Here is a 20,206-nt window from a genome sequence, read left to right on the forward strand (position 1 = left end):
CGCAAAGCTCGTGGTAAATTTTAAATGTTGTAACTCCGCACATGAAATTCGAAAAACTCAGAGGTGCGAGCCGGGGTGTGAACCCACGACCCTCTGCTTGAGAGGCAATAGGTCAAACCACTAGGCCACCACGGCTTACTAGGCCACCACGGCTTTAACTTTAATACTTATAACAGTTTAATTACCTACTTACACGGAAAAAATGTTGATTATACCTATGTTAAACTTTTTAATCTTAAATTTACATTGTTGCCTTAGATTTTGTTATATAACAAATATACAACGCTATATCATAAATATACGTGTTTCATTTTTAACACCAAGTATCAAAATAGTATGAGTACCGTATTGCGTTGGGGTGGTCTATCGTCCTCCTACACTACCAAAACGTAATATCTAAAAAATCAGTGACATTAGATTTGAACCTTAATACTATGACGATACAGTTTGTTTTTCAATATGAATGTTGTAGTGGCACGTGCCAACTCGGTAGCTAGCGGCTTTGCGATAATAGAGACAATGGCCTTTGTTTGAAAGATAAGGGCTCGAAGCGAAAAATTCACCTGGGAAGATTTATACTTTATATATATTTCTTTATTTATGACCACGCATAACTTTTTACAGAATAGTCCGATTTTGATAATTCTATTTAAATTTGGAAAAAATATTCCTATCAAGTTTCCCTAAACAGGGGGGGGAGATGATTGATTGTTCAGTCACTGATTGTAATGTATGACCAGGCATAACGTCGTTCCAATCGTTTATTTAACTTTTGACAGATCACGCACGTGAAGTTTTACAATAATTTTCGGTACAATGTACTACAGAGAATACCGTAGGTACTTCATGGACGGGCACCGCCCACTTAGTGATGTGCCATTCGTAATGATTGACCATAGACTATAAAAAGCGTTCTGAAGTAAATCGATTTTATAAATAGAACATACATTTAAAATATATTGTGGTTATATTTTATATCAAAATCATTTAAAAATAATAAATATATTAATACTAATATATAATAAGGCACTGTAATACTATTTTTAATTATACCTACCACGGGCGTCTCGTTGCGAGTTGACAACAAACTGGCGTCGCTGCCGCGTCCTGTTTTGCCGCATCATAACTGACAGAATTACTAAATTACCGTCGGAAATGATAAACTTAAAATAAATGGTATACTTTAATATATAAGATAAAGTAACTTAAACACCTGCGAATGTTTATAAAACAATGCAAAATGTTGAGCAAAAATAAAATATGAATGTGTTAAATCGATTAAAACTTCTTCATGAATAATATCGATTGTTAAAAGAAATGGAATCGGTAACGCATCAGGGCATCACTATTTTAATTAGTACTCGAGCTGTCAAAAGTTATATAAATGATTGGAACAAGTATAGTATGGTTTTTATAATTCTTTTTTTATTGAAATTGGTTGGCTGAAAAAAAAAATTAACCGCCGAAAAAACCGAAAAGCAAAAAATAATAAACCTTTTTCTCCCTTCTCTCCGATTTAACCTTAATCTTGGTACCAGTTTGAAGTCGGTGCCTCAGTACTAGCCATCAGGAGTGGACCTTTAGTCGTCTGCCTAATGGGCTTCTATCACTCACACACACTGAGGCACCGACTTCAAACTAGTAGCTAGATAAAGGTTAAATAGGAGAGAAAGGAGAAAAAGATTTATAATTTTTTTATGTGTATCGAATAGGTAGTATGTTTCTCTCTCTCTGTTTCATTTCGAATTAACGTCAGCGGGCCGGATTAAATCCCTTCGCGAGGCGGAGTTTCCCGCGGTCCGTACTTTGCCCATCACTGGACTAAAGAATAAAATTGTGAAAAATCTGTCGTCAAGTGGCGCCATTTGAAATTGCAACCTGGAGCCCAAAAGCCCCCCCTTCCGAGCCTTCCCGCCTGTAAAAAAAAACTGCAAAAAAGGGTTCGTTTTGACGTCTGCCCGAAACCCAGAACCATTTTATTGTGGCGGTCACTTTTTTTTTCAAACAGTTATATTTTGTACAAAAACAAAACTATACCACAAGCCATTTTTTTCTTGTGTTACAAAATCCTGACCGCCATTGAAATATGTACTGACTTCAAAAATATATTTTCGCCGTCGTTTTCTTTTCGGCTAATAGGTCTTTTCAATTTTTTTTTACAATATATACCTACAATACGTCAGTTACATCACTATAGCTAACTTAATATTGAACAAGCAAAAAATCTATAATTAAAAACAAAGTTATATACAATTTAGTATTTTTTTAGGACTTCCAAACTTCAGTATCACCTCATAGCTATGCCAGAGATGATTTATATATCACTACTTTTAAAAAACCCAGTACTTACATCAAAATCGATATTTTTTTCTTTAAACTATGCCAAAGGTCAATTTAAGAGGTCAATATGAGGGACGAGATTTTTTTAAAGTAATGACGATATACAATGGAACCATTTCATTCTAGATCCTTTGAATTCATGTAATTTGATTTTTGTACAAAAAATGCAAATAAAATCACATTGATTGAAAAGGAAAATCAATAAGGCTTAATGCGAGACGGTTCTATGTTGGATCGAGAAGCAAATAGTTTGACTAATCAGTCACAACAGCAAGCCTGCAACACCGGCTACACTCATACAATCTAAACTAAATATAAGACAAATTAACAATTTTAATTGCATAAATAACGGTACACAAGAAACAGTGCTAGTTACAAGCTAACCTTAAAATATATCTGCATTAGGACCATCTTCCAACGTGGTTATAAGTTCTATTCCAACTGCAATTGTCATTTCTAGAATACAAAACCATTATAATCCAACCTTTATCTACTTTTGTTCTCTTAATCGCAAACTTAGACATTAGGGTGCATTCATTAATTAAAAGGTAACTTTGAGGATTTTTCGACCAGGTACAATCCTGCGCACGCGACGAGCGACGCGCGCAGTTAGCGCTGCTCGTACTGTTGTTCAACAGGCGGCCACCCGCCCCGTGCAAACTGCGTCGGCTAGCGTAGACCCTTAGTATTATTCTGGCGCTCTCATTGTTGATCCACCATTACCTTTAAGTTTTCTAGATTTTTTTACCGTACATACACCAGCAAAATCCACTAGACATTGACAAAATTATCCTCAATGAACAGAGCTATATAAAAAAAAAGTCATTGAACCATCTGATTATGGCTAGAATAGCCAATTGCAGATTTGAAAAAAAAAAGAAGAAAAAAAACTTAGTTAGCGATTAAGAAAAAAAAGTATATAATATCAGTATAAATATATAGATACAATGGTTTTCTAATGCTGCAATGGTAGCACAGTACAAATAGTAAAGACAACCGCTTACATTTAGACAATCGTTGAATATGTCGCACTTTCGGTAGTACAGTCACTAGCACCAATATCTGACACAACAAGCGTGCATAAATATCTGATAAGACTCTTATTTCTAGGACCGGAAGGACGTGTCAGATGTTTTTGCACGCTCCGCTGTGGCAGATATTAATGCGGGTAACTGTACAAGGGCAAAATTGTCTACAAACAGTTTTTTTTAAATAACAAAAAAGTGAAATTATGCTCTTGTTCTACCAAAGGTGTAATACACTATTGTTTAGCCTTCCCTATTCAAATACAATGTAACAAACCAAACCTTTAACTATCTGTACCAATAGATAACATTTGAATACTTTACACTAAAATGAAAACCTTATTGCGGGACAACTTTTTTCTAAAGTCATAATGAGAATTTAAATATTACGCTATTAAGTATATGATTTAGAAAGAAAACTAATCCAATGAGGCGTTTATCGCGTATGAATTCGCCGCTAGAGGCGCTAGTGTTGCGTGAGGTCTCCGAAATGTCAAACTTTCATAGTTTTTGGGTGAGCTACGCGGACTTATTTATATTTAGAATAATTTTGTTAATATTTTGCATTACCTGAAATTAATTATGGCAATTATGCGTTACGGGGCAATGAATGTCTGTGTTTTGAGACAGTTTTGTCTAACGGAAACTTTTGTCCTCCCTTTTTTTCCGAACAAAAGGGGACGACGCAACACTGTGGTTGCTCGATATTTTTATGGTACGGTTTTAAGGTGTATTAAATATGATTTTAATCTAAACTTTGTTTTCACGCCCGTAATAACACACTTTGAAAGCCGTACTTAAAAACCTCACGCAACAGTGCGCCATCTAGTGAGACAAAAAACGATAGCCCTCATTCAATGTAAGTGTATTGTGTGTATTAGTTATAAAAAAAAACGTTAAAAAAAAGCAAAATTACTTTAGTTTCACTAAAGGATTTAAAATCGAGCCTCGAATATTTTACTTCTCAAATATTAACTAACCTTACCCTAGTTAAAAAAAAACTTTTTTAATATTCTAAAGAAAAAACCAGCAAAATGACTAAATGCCTAGGGCGGGATATTTACATTTAAACAATTAACACACAGTGATAGCCCGAAGGAGTGTCGTACTTTCAATTCATCAATAAATAGGGAAAATCAGTGACATTTTCGAGCCTAATATTACGCCGGTAAAAAAAATTAAATGCTGTTTTTAGGTGTAAAAACACCCATTTAAGAACGGCTGTATCTATTCCTATTTAAAATATTTGTGAAATGTTCTTTGGTTTTGAAATAAATAATAGATTCGGTTCAAACTGAACATTTTTTGAAAATCAATAGAGGGATCCCAGTTTCTAATATTAGGTCTTCTCCTTACCTATGAAATTGGTGTTTTGTATGGAGGCTTTTATAGCATTTGCGTTTTCCATTCTAAGGGGCTGTTTCACCATCCATTGATTAGTGTTAACTGGCGGTTAGGTGTGATGCCGTCTCTATTTGTTTTGTTCGAATAGACGGAGACGGCATCACATTTAACCGTCGGTTAACGCTAATCAATGGATGGTGAAACAGCCCCTATATGTTTTTTTAATTTATTTAGCAACCAACAATGCTAGCGTTATATTTATACTTACGTTCGTGTTTAAAGACACCAATAACTAACTATGGGAATCAAAATTAATATAAAAAAAAATCTGATTGTCAATTACAACCAATGAGGGTTTTTCACAGAGGCGAAATATCGCTAGATGGCGTCAGTATCGTGGGGTGCGTTTGACGTTTGCTTGCGATTGGTTCATTTGGCTCACGAGCAAACGTCAAACGGAGCTCACGACACTAACGCCTGTGGAAACAAAAATAAACGTATTTTTCATATTTTATTGTATGATTGGTTATTTAGTCTTTTTGTATTTTTTATTTCAACTCCTACTTTTACGGGTATCCCGTGAAACCATATCGAAAATACAAACTGAGACATGGATGCACAGAAAACCCAGAAAAACATAGATGTCGCTACTGCTGCATAAGTAGCGTAGTGGAAATAAACCTGAGATATGTATGCATAGGAAAAATTCGTGTCTAAATTCCTGTCCAGCGGTGGTGTAGGGGTTATTTGCTGAGGACCTGGGTTCGATTATTCTGTGCATCCATGTCTCAGTTTGTATTTTCGATATATTTTATTGTAGTTAAATGAATAAATACTTTGGTTTCATGACCGTCTAATTTTACACGATGAAGTCAAAATATCTTTTATTCTGTTATGTTATATTATCGAAGTAACTATAGTTAGAAACACGATAAATAAATCGCCAATTTCATAGGTAACCCAACCTAATATTAAGCTCAAATAGTATGGCGGTTCGGGAAGCAAACCTTTTTTATGTGTTATGGCAAGATGTTTTTCTGAAATTAATACAACTTCGCAGTTGCATTCCGGGAAAGGAAAGACATATGTATTTAAATTTTGCGAAACGAAAACATTACAGGATTCTAGTAATTTCAAGAGCATTTTGGGAACAGCATTGTATGTACCTGTACACAATGAGGGCTATCGCGGTTGAATTCGCCGCTAGAGTAGCCTGAGTTCTCCGAAATTATGCAAAATCTCATAGTTTTTGGGTGATCTACGCGGGTTTATTTATAATTAGAATAATTTTGTGAATATTTTGCATTACCTGAAATTAATTATGGCAATTATGCGTTACGGGGCAATGAATGCGTGTTTTGAGACAGTTTTGTCTTTCGTAAACTTTTGTCCTCCCTTTATTCCGAACCTTACGGGACTACGCAACACTGTGGTTGTTCAATATTTTTATGCTACGGTTTTAAAATGTATTAAATATGATTTAAATCAAAACTTTGTTTTGACGCCTGTAATAATAGACTGAAAACCACACGCAACAGTGGCGCCATCCAGAAAGACAAAAAACGATAGCCCTCATTAGGTAACATGTAAGTCGCGTAAACTACTAATAGGTCGTTGCTTTCGGTCAATCGCCGACGGACGTAAGGTCACATGGACCGCGAATTAGCCTGCGTTTAAACCAAACATGTGCGAGGATGTATTGCGATTGCGAGGATGTGTGTTTTTCATTAACCAATTAGAAAAGCTTCATTTACCTATCCTCGCCTCGCACGGCACATCTACAATGAAAACAGTTGAGCGTAGCGAGGCGAGGTAAATGAAGCGATTCTATTGGTTCATGAAAAACACATTCTTCGCAGCACATCCTCCCACATCTCTGGTGAAAACGGAGCAAAAGTTGCCGTGTATAAACCGTTGAGGTATCACTTCGTCTAAAAAGCAACTGGTCCTAACCGGTTTGTGTCAAAGACTAGAAAAAATATAGGTTAGGTTAGAGTTACGTCAAGGCGCGAAGCGGCCCAGCCACACGGAATAGGAGCTGCGCGAAGCGGAGCTCCGTCGACTTTAAGTCAAAGAATTTTAGACCACTTACTACTTAGACCAGTGGCTTCTTAGACCAGTTGCTTCTTAGACCAGTTGCTTCTTAGACCACTTGCTACTTAGACTAATTTCTTCTTAGACGAAATACTAACCCGTTATAAAAACAAATAAGTAGTGTTTTATCTTGCCACGTCCGCCTGTGGTTATATGAAACGCTCAGATCATTTTCAAACGTCGACACATACAAGTTACATCTAAAACTACTTGTAAATAAGGCATTTTAAATAAGCTAACACCAAATATATTATTGCGTAAGTTTAGTCAACGTTTCGTTTATTCAATTTGTACTTTTTAGGATCATAACTGTCGCGCGCATAAACGTCAATTAGCACAAAGTTTAATCTTAAAGTGCAAAATCGTTGGTTACTGGCCCTATACAATGAAGTGCAAAATTCGAACTTTGTATCTTGCCGTCCCGCTGACGCTAACATTATTTAATACGAGAGTGAGAGGGACGGTACGATACGAACTTCGATTTTCCAATTTCGTAGTAACCCTGTTCCAATGTAAATTGACGGCTATGTGTGCGACATTAACGTACAGTTGTTGTCAATTATCCGTTCCCATCGTCATTCGTCAATATTCGGTACACACGAGTACTTCCGAATGCTGCCGACGCATCTATCAATTATTGCAATAATAAGTGACATGTTTGTGTTGAAAAAAAAATAGGGTGCTTTATTTATTAGTGACAAATGTCAAACCACGACTACGAAGTAAAGTCGGAATACTTTGGCCCTTAGGATTAACTCTGTCCTGGTTTTATTTCTGCTTTGAGAATATTGCTCTTTGCCATGTGGTTGGTAGAGTTGTGGATAACGCTCATTTCGAGGCTTAAAGACTCGAACCCTTATAACTGGCTCTGGTCTTTGCGGGCCTTGAAATGAGCGTTTTTCACAACACTAGTGGTTGGTGTTCATTGATCGATCACGATTCTACGTTGTTTATTGGTCCTTTCTTTATGTGGTTTTCATAGGGCCAAAGTTAACCTTCAATGGGTTAAAGTACCTCAACCTTACGGTATATAACACTGAGATGGTATTACCCCCACAATCAAATTATATAGAGATTTTACTGTAAACAAAAAGCGAATAAAAAAATTAACTTGGGTGGTAACCACTCTATATCGATATTAACCTGTTCACCGCCAGAGTGATCCAGCCGTAACAGCCAATGGAATGTCTCACACGCCACGGTCATCACATGACCAACATTCAACTCGAAACGAATCCTTCTGCAATGGAATTAAAAATCAAGTTGATTTGTCGCTGGTTTTTCTGGCGTACAGAGCACGTCACTTCGTTTGTTTTGTGGCACTGTGGCAGTGAAAAGGTTAATCTGATAGAAGTAGCATAACCAATAAGAACGTACCCGAGAAATCACTATGGGAAAGGATTTATTAACTACAATGTACTTAACTGCGTTTCTTGAAGCATTTTATATTTCTAGTTTTTTTTTTTTTCACTGAGATATTTTTAAACTATTGAATGCTACGTAGCACGTAAAATCAAAGGAATAAATTTAAAAATGTTTTTCTTTACGTTAGCTATCAACTATGCATGTACATATGTTTAAAATTATCATATCGTATGGCAAAAAGCGCGTATTTTGTAATTGCTTATTTTGGTGTGTATTTATTAAAAAGTATATTGCTGTTTTGGCTAGCAAATAATTTATTATATAGACTTCTGATAAATTTGCGCGCATTCATTGTTAGTCCCTTTCGTCTCTATTGCTAGATGTTATGCGCACAGGAATGTATCAAAATACACAACATTTTAAAATAATAATGGAAGAAATACATAATGGTAATTGTTATATTATAATCATATGTTAAACTACTATTTCCTTTGCATAGTTTTGCCAAATATTGACCTTTAAGAAGGGAAATCTCAACATAATCACGGTCTCAAAGTAAAGTATTTAGCAACTATCAATATATTATTTTAAGTATTTATAATTAGCCAATCAGGGCTTTCATATGAAACTAATTTACTTATCAGGGGCCGCCGATATGACGATATGCTTTACGTGCAATTTGTATTATATGTGTGTGTGTGTGTGTGTGTGTGTGTGAGTGTGTGTGTATTATATGTAATGATGATTATGGATTTCGTCCATTACACATTTTAAACATTATGCAATTTGATACGTATCACGCTGCGAAAGAGGCCACCACTATACAGTAAGCTGTGGTATTGTACACATTCAAAGTCCATGCCTATTATTATTTATTTGCGTTAACTTAACGTCCAATATGGGTCAACAAAAATACTGTAGAAAAATACCAAGATCAAAAGTCCAGATACTAGACTGTAACTGGAACTAATTTCAGGTAGATGATTTAAGGAGTAGGGCTTTGCATAACTGATAAGTAAGATAAATCCTGATAGACCTTTTGAACGCCACAATCGGCAACACACGACAGCTGAAAATCGTGCCATAAACGCCACGTCGGCATTTCGTGGCGCTATTTCAGGCCATTTTTTTAATCGTGTGTTGCCGTCTGTGGCGTTCAAAAGGTAAGTACGATAAGTTTAAAGAATAAATGGTTGCATAAGTCACGATGTTTTTGAATTATACGTGATATATCAGCAGGTTAAGGAGTTTATATCTTTTCAGCTCTATAGGTGTTACCAGATGTGTAAACTAAATAAGTAGTGATCGGCGATTCGGTTACAAGTGGCAGTCAATGAGCACAATCATTATGTTAATATTATGGATATGCCGCTGGATTTTAGCCTCGGAGTTTTTAGAAAAAGACAATCGTATCAATTGTTATTACGAGTCAATCTTTAACAGATACATTGAATAATGTTTTTCCATAGTATTTTGTCGGGTAACTCTGTATTTATCTTGCTTTCTCAATAGGGATGTTGACACCATTAAAAAACAATTCAATAACACAACTCCAGTAAAAAAACGCTTTATTTAAGCCCTGAAAACCAGATTAATTTACGATTAACTGCAAAATTAGATTTTTTGTTGCTTTAAAACAAATAAACACGAGTAGTTACTTGATTGAGTTGGCGAACATGTGACGTCATAAGTTGCTGTTTCCATTCAAACTCTATGGGAGAATTGTGTTTTGACAGCTCATAAAAAGTACGTCAGTTGATTGGTGGAGTCAGCATCCCTATTAGCTCCAGTAAACTTCAATAAGCGAGTTGAGAAAGCAAGATAAATACGAACTTTACCGACAAAATACGATGACAAAACTCATAGACGACTTATGATATGGGTGTAGATAAAAATGCAATGCTTACACTTGTTGCGTGCAACAGACTAATAAGTATAGTTTTTTTTTTTCAATTTCTTAGCGGCCGGGCACTAACTATAACATGTGGTAGCAAGATGAACGGTCCCAGAGCGTGAACTCTGGTTGAGTTTTACGTCAGTGTTGTGTGCTGTTTGTTGCAAATACTGTGTATGTTATATACTGCATATGTGTATATGTTGTATCTTAAGGTCGCAGGATCGCAAAGCAATTGTTTTAGTTCATTACTCTGTCTAGAATATGTAAAAGCGGATACTTAAGTCAGGGAGCCGACCTTATTTTCTTAATGTCGTCTTTTTTGTACACTCGAGTCTAACCGAAACGCAAGCTTAGCGGCATATCCATACTAACATTTCTGTTCGACATCCCGCACAACCAAATCGCCGATCGCAGCTAAAACAGTTAGTTTCATGACTACTGATGTGCCAAGGGAAACTTTCCAAAATTACGGAATTTTCCATACAGATAAAAGTTTCCTTTAATTTTTTATGAAAATATCCACAAATTTCAGAGAACTATTCAATCTTTTTAAAAACCTTCAGCAACTTGCACATCAGGGCTACTACGAAATTCGAAAATCAAAGTTCGTATCGCACCGTCCTTCTCGCTCTCGTTTTAAATTATATAAGCGTCAGCGGGACGGCAAGGTACGTTTAAATTTTGCACTTTGTAGTATAGAGCCTGTGACACGGTTACACGTCAGTACACACACGACTACGTAGACGACAGCAAGCCCGCTCGACTGGTTGCGGCCTACCGGCCGGCGCGGCGTCAACGGCGCCAGGAGCGGTCCTCTTCGTCCTCGTCCTCTTCGTCAAAGCGGAGGAGCGCGTCTGCAGCTTCCTGCGGCGTCTGCTACAAACAAGCGTCAACATTGATTCATCAATAAACGGCAAAATTTAAATAAGGACTCGGAGAAGAAAGAAATGAAGAAAGAACACATGGTGCTGGTGTTGATGATGTTTATGGGCGGTGGTGATCTCTTACCATCAGAAAACCCACACGTTCACAAAGACATTTGTGTGTTGTTGTATTTACAACAAAATAAAAAAAATAACACAACAGCAAAAACATGTAAATAAAATAAAAAAGAAATACAGAAATGAAAATACACGATTTCCTTTGTCCCCGCAAAAGCGAAATAGTGACAGTAACGGTAAATATAAAAACTGGTCTAATCAAGTTGGGCGTGGCCACTGGCCACCCCTGGTCTAGATGCAAGTGTGCTGTCCAAACCCACCTCTGGATCCTTGGCGGGCTCGGCGGCGTCCGCGACCTGCGGCGACGCGGCCCGAGCGACGCCCGTGAACGCCTTCGCATTCGCCACCCACGTTATCTGCAACGCACACAAATAATTAGAGATGGGCCGAATGTGGTTCGAATCGAACCGAATACGAACTTCGGCCAAACATTCGGTATAAATAAAAAATTCGGCCGAACTTCGGTTTAATGGCCTGCCTCTAGTAAATTTTAAATACGAGTAGATAGATTAGAAGAAATTGTTAAATTTGATTGTTGAAAACACCTATAATGATTTCCATCCCAGCCTATATACGTCCCACTGCTGGGCACAGGCCTCCTCTCAGAACAAGAGGGCTATAATGATTTATAATGTTTAAAATTTTATATGTTTCTCAATGTTTAAATTGTGAAAATTGTAAAACAAAAACCTTTTTCACCTCAGCACCTAAAACAGGCAGGTTTTGCTATGAGAAATCAGTGAGCCGTGAGAAAAAGTAACTTTTTAATATTTTTTTTTAAATGCTGAGTACAGTGTTGGGTCTACTTACTGAATTCCAAATATTTGAACTTTACTTTGATCTGTCATTTCACTTCAACACGAAAAAAGCGAGAGATAGGATCAAATGTGTTGATTACAATCTTAAATTAAATTTTTGATATTAAAAATATATCGATAGATACCTAATAAATTACATGACAACGAAATATTTCCAAAATGTAAATTATCCCAATCTTTTAATAAAGTATGCAACCTCGTTGCACGAAAGCAGCTTCTCTTGTTGTTTTTTTTTAATAATTTTATATACTGCCTCTACAGTTGGAATAAATATTTGTTAAATTGAATGAATTTTTAACAAATCTATTTATGTTTATGTAATAGAAATCTTAATAAAATTCATATTTAAAGGTTTAATAACATTTATAATTATACGTTTATTGTTCAACCTTTTTAATGACTCCAAGATGAGGCTGTTTGCAGTATTAAAAAATAAGTGTGACATACCTAGCACAAGAAGTATGAGATTTGTATTGTATCTACTGGACACTTTTTTATGGTTTTAAATGTGATTATTATATTTGTTTCTTAATAATCGCATTGTATATTTTAAAAAAATGTGTTTGTTTTGTAAACAGGTAGGTATATGTGGTTTTATTATTAAGTTACATTTAAATTATGTTTTCGCTGCTGAGGTGAAAAATTGTATGTGTCACACGAGACCAAAGTTTTTTTCCATCTCGTGTATTTGAATCCTCTGCTGCTCTTAGGATTCTAACCTAGAATCACTCGCTGACGCTCGTGATTCAATTATAGAATCCTTCGCTTACTCGGGATTCAAAATCAACACTCGCAACAAAAAACAACTTTGCTCTCTTGCTGCACAAATAACTATTTTTTCTCAAAAATGTCCGTAAAAGTTGACATTATTCTTTACATATCAGAAGGTGAAGTGCATAGTTTATGGTCAGCGAAAAATTAAAAAGTTGCAGGCGCGCTAGCTCGACAATATTTTAAAGTTAAAAAGGCCATGGAAATGTTGGCACAAGTCGTATATAGCCAAGTCTAATGGCCGGTATCAGATATTTTGTTGGAACTCCGGACTTTTTCTATTGGGTCTGAAATAGCTTGTGGTGTTTTCGGTGGAAAAATACACCTGCAGTTTATTTATATTGGAATAAAATTAAATGTTATAATATATTTTGAGAAAAAGTTTATTCTATTTCAGAATTATTCACCATTTTTGAGAAAAGCTTTATATTAGTCTCGGCTGGAATAGCAATTGCTGGCTTCGTATTAGTTAATCAGGGTACAACGGTAGATAGAAATGCCCACATAAATGAGGAGTTTCTATTGGTTCATGAAAAGCACATTTCGCGTAACACATCTCTGGTGGAATGCAGCCTAAGTGTTATACTCACAGTGAGCGTGCGATCATTATAGTGTTTCCCCTGCTGGGCAGCGAGTTCCGCATGCGCGCGCAGCTTGTACGCGACGACCAACTCCGGCACCGTCGGGTTCAGCTCCTTGCTGACGATCTCGCCGAATTGCTGCGGGGAAACACAAAGTCGTCAACATACCACCAAACTCTCTCACAAGAGAACATTTTTCTTTTACAGAAAAACAATGTAACATTTTACAATAATGCAACTAGCAAAACCATGAATTCACTCACTTAACGATAAGTAGGTATTAAGTAGATTATTAATGAATCCATACTAATATTATAAATGCGAAAGTGTGTTTGTAATGTTTGTCCGTCTTTCACGTCGAAACGGAGCGACGGATCGACGTGATTTTTGGCACAGAGATAGTTTATGGCCCAGAGAGTGATATAGGCTCCTTTTTATCCCGGAAAAATGCGCAACGTGACATATAGCGATACAGCTAAAAAAGATAAGCTTTATCGCTGAAAAAAGCCTCATCAAGTTCGGCTAAAACATTGCTTTTTTTTCATTCACTCCAATTTCTTTTATTTGTACTACTGCCACGACTGCTACTAAATGAGACCAAGACCAAGATCATTCCTGCAAGCAGCCATCTTGACGCTACTTTCTCGAGTCGCGGGAAATTCAAAATCACATTCAAAGTGACCCGTGACCAGATTTATCGCTGCAATCGAGCGACGAGCCACTGCATGTGGCCGCACCGCCGCACCTTAAATGTCAAAATCCTGCTGTCGTTACACGACGTGGAACTCTGGTGGAACTAGTTACTTATAGCACCCTGGACCATACTCACAGCGAAATGCGCCTCCAGCGCTTGCGACTCGTCGCTTTCGAAGCCCGAGACCAGCAGAGCCCTCGGCCGGTGATCCACGCTCTGGTTGACGAACTGCGGCGCGCGCGTGAAACGGTTCGACGTGCTGAAGCGGCCGCCCCTGCAACAAACATGGCGTAGGTTAGGTTAGGCTATTAAATATCAAAATCAAATCTGTATTGTGCGTTTCTACGAGTAACAGATGAATGCGTCAATTTATTGAATCAGGCGTTACTTTGCGGACGCGTTCCGAACTCAACCAGAGCTCATCTTCAAAGCAACACAAAAAAACAGCCAAGAGCGTGTCGGACACGTCCGAAATAGCCATTACGAAAAAAATAAGTCATATTTTTCTAAGGATTTCGTATTTTGTACGAAATCTTCCAAGTTTAGGTATATTTTATACCTTATCCTGATTTTTTTTTTAAATTTTCTATCCACCGGTAGATTTTAGAGGGGGGGGGCGCCCGATTTAACGAAATTTTTTTAACTTTCTTTCTGGCCAGTTTTAATTACTTATTTACCTCTTTTTTCAAAATTCTAAATTTAGCATTTACACGCTTCTATACTTTTGGCATACCTATTACTATAGACTCGATATATGTTTTTAGTTTAATTTTTGTTGTAAACATTAGGTTTTATTTTAAACAAACATATAGTCGACCATGTGCAAAAATAGTGTTACTCAATAAATTGTTTATTCTTTTCGGCAAATCTTTTATTTACAAATTAATTCGTAATTTTTGTAGTGCGTCTTTCTTTTTTTTTGTGCTACAATACATACACTCGAAAAGCCCCCAATTGGGCAATCGGGTAAAAACAGCCAAATACTGTAATGTAGGCCAATTTTTAGCCACCTTTTCTATGCGTTAAAATGTTCGATGTATTTTTTTTTAATTTATTTAACTTAAAACAATTAAACATGCATTACATTTAGTGTTACTCGCCAAACTGTAACGTTTATTGGCGAGAAGCCAATATGTTCTGTTCTGAGATCTTTAATTTGTATTTATTACTAACTTACCTATGCCAACTGAAAAGTAATATTAAATTTAACTAATCGAAAAATCAGACTAACGTTAAATAAAACAGTCGGGACCCATTCAAGATCAGCAGGGCTACTACGAAACTCGAAGTTCGTGTCGTGCGGTCCCTCTGACACTTATACTATTTGATACGAGAGCGAGAGGGACGGTACGATACGAACATCGAGTTTCGAGTTTCGTAGTAGCCCTGCTGATTGTTTAATTCCATACATTTTTGATGTTCCTGTGAAAATGCTAGCGTAGAAGTGCTAATATTAGTTTTATTTTGATACCCATACAAAAAACCAGCCAAGTGCGAGTCGGGCTCGCGCACCGAGGGCTACGTACAAATTAGTAGGTATTTATGAATATCCAGTGTTAGCAGAGCTCCTCTCATAAGCAAAATGTAGGCAGTGTGGGGTCATTTTTGATGGTTTATTGACATAGACAACATAAAAATAAAACATAATTTTCTTATTGATTGTGCTATAAGAGGTACCCCAAAAGTACCTAAAATTCCTCTATAAATTATGTTGGGTTTTTGATAAAAAAAAAAAAATATTTTTTAATGACTATCATTTGAATGCGCTGACTTAGAAGTTTGATTTTTTCACAGCTTCAAGGGACTGTAGACCTGAGTATATGGTTTTAATTTCAACTCTATACCTCCACGCGTTCCCGAGATAAAGGGTCTTGACAGAAAGACGGACAGACAACAAAGTGATCCTATAAGGGTTCCGTATTTTGCAGTTGAGGTACGGAACCCTAAAAAATAAATAATCCCCCTCCACATTTTAATACGCAGACGCTTTGTTAAAATGTATACCCTATGTCACTTCGTCATTTTTGACTAATGTAATGACATGCATACCTACATATGCTCGGAAAATACAATCACAAATACAAATTACGTACAAAACTATGCTCGTCTCACCTGAGTTTTCTCTTCACAATACGATAGCTTGGAAAATAATTACACAGGTTATTTTACAGAAATACAATTTCAACATGTTGCTTTTACAATAGACAATAGCTTAGGTATAGTCACCTGCATTAATATCTGCCACAGCGGGGCATGCAAAAATATCTGACACGTCCTATCGGCCCTTGAAATAGAGGCGTATCAGATATTTATACACGCTTGTTGTGTCAGATATTGAGTCAGTTTTAAATTAATAGTAATTTAATTCCTTCAGTTCATTCATCATCACGGTGGAGCAAAACATACTCTTTATTGTACCATCAGCCAAATAACTGGTCTATCAATGTTTAAACAAGTTCCTATCCAATGAATATGCCGCTAAAGTCGAACTTTTAAGTGACAGACACGTCTATTATTGGCATTATTGTTTTATGACGTGCAAACGATTATCAACTTTAGGTTGGTAGACCACATATTTGGCTGATGGTACAAAAAAAGGAAACACTAAAAGGTTACAAAAAAAAGTGCCAACTATAAGGACGGATGACCTGGTTAAAGCCGCGGGTTCACAGTGGATGCAGGCCGCTACCAACCGAAGCAACTGGAGGTATATGGGGGAGTCCAACAGTGGACATCTTACCGCTGATATGATGATGTGATTTATGTACTACCTTGAGTGCGGTCTCCTCATAGCAGGATGCACCGGGAACTGCATCGCCATCTGTCTGCGGAGTTCGGAGATCCTCTTCGCTAGCTCCGTCACGTCCTGCCCCTCCTGTGGCGTAAAATAACATTTTAATCATTATCGTTTTTTACAAGCTTTTATTTAACTTGCAATTTATGTATATATGTGTGGGTCAAATATTGCAAGTTGGATTTGACCCACTACCATTGGTCGGATTGACTTATTGATATTTTGGCATACTTATGTAAATCTATCTGTCCTTGACAATGGAGTAATCTGCAAGTGACACCCTGGTGATCTAGCCAGGATCGTCTCCGCAGGACGGAACTCCTCAACGGTTAATGGCATTGACTTGAAATTTAGAAAGGAAATGGAGTTTGGATGACAGTGCAAATACAGTCAGCAAAAAAAGCTTGTATCAAAATTTTAACAAAAACTTATTAGCCTGATATTATCACGGGATCGCAACGAGTTTGGAGAGCTATGTTCGCGGTTTTTTTGCGCGATAGAATCCGGAATACGGAAATTCGCCGAAGAACTAAAGTCAACGACACAGTTCGAAGAATGCAAGCTGAAGTGACAATGGGCGGCAAATCGCTCGAAGAACAATTGGGAAAGAAAGGTCCTCGAGTGGAAACCACGAACCGGAAGACGATGCGTTGGCAGGCCTCCCACTAAGTGGACTGACATCAAGAGCGGGTAACCAGTGCATTGTAGCGATCTAAGGCTGCTTCTAATAGCAGTTATACCTGTATAATTTTAGTTTTGGACGAGGCATTTTAGCAGTCAGATGGATTTCAGGTCTTTTATTTTTATTGTCTTTTAGTTCGACAAAGTGAAGTGTTCTGTTTGACAAACCTGTGAGGACAGAGGACAGGTAAATGAAGCGTATCTATTGGTTCATGACAAACATATTCGTCGCGACACAGCCTCCCACACCTCTGGTCTAAATGCAGCCACATGTTTAATTTGTTACCTGTTGTTTGGTGAACATGTCTAGTTCAGCGTCCAGGATCTCCTTCTGCGCTTCTTCTCTAGTTTTTGGTCTCTTCGCGTTCGCCTACAGACAAACATACATGTTACAAAGTAACTGTTTTACATAAGCATGCGTCTGTAGACGTGATATTTGTATGCAGACATCGTAATTCAGCGGGCGAAACGTATCTTTTGACATAGTATATACATACTAGCTTTTGCCCGCGGCTTTGTTCGCGTGGAATTCGGTTATCGCGCGCTGTTCCCTCGGGAACTGTGCATTTTTCCGGGATAAAAAGTAGCCTATGTCACTCTGGCCCAAAAACTATCTCTATGCCAGAAATCACGACGATCCATCGCTCCGTTTCGACGTGAAAGACGGACAAACACACACACTTTCGCTTTTATAATATTAGTATGGATATCTGACTAGTGATTTCATATACTTTTTTTTCAACTGTGTATTTTTTCAAGTATAACTTAGGAGACTACGAAAAAGTTTTAACAAAGCAATTTTAAATGATCGCTAAGCGAAGAACGAGAGAGAACGAAGAAAGAGGAGAGAGAGAGAGACGACGAAAAACATTTAGCTACTATTTTGTTTAATTTTTATACTTTCGATTAATTTACGTATATTTTTTTTATATAAAAGTAGGCTAGCTTTTGACTACAATCACGTTTGATGGCATCGACATCTAAACCTGGATTTTTAATCCCACGGGAAAAATGTAAACAAAGTCTCGTCATTGTCAAAGTGACATTTCACGGGATTTGAAGGTTTGGGCCCGCTAGAAATATTATTTAAAGTTCTGTTGTTGCCATATTTTTTTCTATTTTCGATAAAAGAGCCGTTTTTACAGGAACAAATTAACTACAATTAAAATATAACAACAATGTCGACAGTAAAAAAATGACAGAACAAGAGTCACTGGAAAACGATTATGAATTCTGTCTCGAATGTTAGTGCATTGAGTGACGTCTCGCGTCAAGCGGCCCACAGCTTAAAAACCCGGGTGTAATACCAGGACAATAAATAAATTATGCATACGAAAACAGTACTCTCTTTGTAAATTAATATATCAAAGCGTAGTAAATGCCAAAGTATTTAAATTTTCATCAGTAAATTAAAATATTTATCTTCATTAAGAAATACAGTTTTTTTAATGGGAAGTCGATTTCTGGCAAATGTGGAAAGAATAAAATATCTTGAATTCTGCAAATTTTTTTGATAACGGCAACACCTTTGTTTACATTTTTTCTATGGGATTAAAAATCCGGGTTTATATATACAGACGGCATGTCTTTTACATTAAAACGGCGCACAAAATATGTTCAGAGAAAGAAAGAAGACAAATTTTATTTCCTAATACGGGAGACACACAAATACAATAAAATTTATACAATTAAAGGCTGACCATAATTATAAAAAACCTCGCCATATTGCGGAAAACCAATAGAATATAACTAATTTCTTGCACTGGTAACACTAAATTCAAATGTCATCTGTCCATTGCTGTCAAAGTTTAACGTTGTTTGCGCGGCTCAGGATGACTTCGTCCACAGTCCAATTTCGTCACCTTCTTAAATCGTCCACACTGCCATGTCGTCAGCCTACAATTCCTAAATCGTCACCTTCCTAACTCGTCCACTATATGATATCGTCCATATCCCATTTTGTCTACATTCCTATTTCGACCACAGTGTCAACTCACCCACTTTATTTTATAGACCACAGTACTACTTGGTCAGCAGTGCCAACTCGTCCACGTTTAGCAGACGTTGTCTCACAGATATGGTCAATTTAAAAGCGTTTAAATATCAAAATATCCCGAGAATAATTTGCAAAAAAAACCGCTTTTCAATAATCATTTATATTAGTCAGGATAATGAACGGTGCAATAATGTTGACGAGTTGGCACTGTGGTCTAAATTGGAATGTTGACGTGTTAGCACTGTAGTCGAAATAAGACTGTTGACGAGTTGGTATGGTACTGTGGCCCACGTAAGAAAGCGGACAAGATAGGAAAGTGACGATGTGGGAATGTTGGTGAATAAGAATAGTAGACTGTATGAGAATGAGGACGATTTAAGAAGGTGACAAAATGGGACTGTGGACGAAGTAGTATTTTAAAGTGTTATTTTGTGTTTTTGTACTTTAATATGCCGAAGATTATCCATAGCCTTCGAAGGAAAATAATTCACAACGTATAAAAGTATTTGTCACTGAAAAAGTCTGAGGGATTAGAAAATATAAAAAAATATATAAAAAAATCCTTTAAACAAGATCACCGACGTTCTCAATATGACTGAGGTAGGTACCGTATAGCAAGTGTAAAGAATGTTGCAATATAAAACGTAGAAGTGCTGCCCTCGCGTCAGGTTTTTTTATTCCCGGTCAGCCTTTACACACAAATAAACCAAAAGAAAAATACATGATAACACACATAAAAATAATTTTGTGTGTGTTCTCGCAAAAGCGAAATGGCGCGGCGCGGTTTGGTGAACGTTTCACTATA

At 36.9% G+C, this 20,206-nt stretch overlaps 1 protein-coding gene across 1 annotated transcript in view; it reads right to left on the reverse strand.

Annotated features, from left to right (window-relative positions):
- Positions 1-5,493: 5,493 nt before the first annotated feature.
- LOC141443941 (zinc finger protein swm-like) overlaps positions 5,494-20,206 on the reverse strand; it is a 53,234-nt gene continuing 38,521 nt past the window's right edge. The window contains exons 18-23 of the mRNA XM_074109364.1: positions 17,692-17,775; positions 16,702-16,805; positions 14,066-14,204; positions 13,246-13,374; positions 11,327-11,422; positions 5,494-10,941 (exon numbers count right to left, since the gene is read on the reverse strand). Of these exons, the coding sequence (XP_073965465.1) occupies positions 10,858-10,941; positions 11,327-11,422; positions 13,246-13,374; positions 14,066-14,204; positions 16,702-16,805; positions 17,692-17,775 (636 nt within the window). The 3' untranslated portion in view covers positions 5,494-10,857. The remainder of the gene's footprint in view (positions 10,942-11,326; positions 11,423-13,245; positions 13,375-14,065; positions 14,205-16,701; positions 16,806-17,691; positions 17,776-20,206) is intronic.

Source organism: Choristoneura fumiferana, chromosome 28 (assembly GCF_025370935.1).
Source record: "Choristoneura fumiferana chromosome 28, NRCan_CFum_1, whole genome shotgun sequence".
Lineage (NCBI taxonomy): Eukaryota > Metazoa > Arthropoda > Insecta > Lepidoptera > Tortricidae > Choristoneura > Choristoneura fumiferana.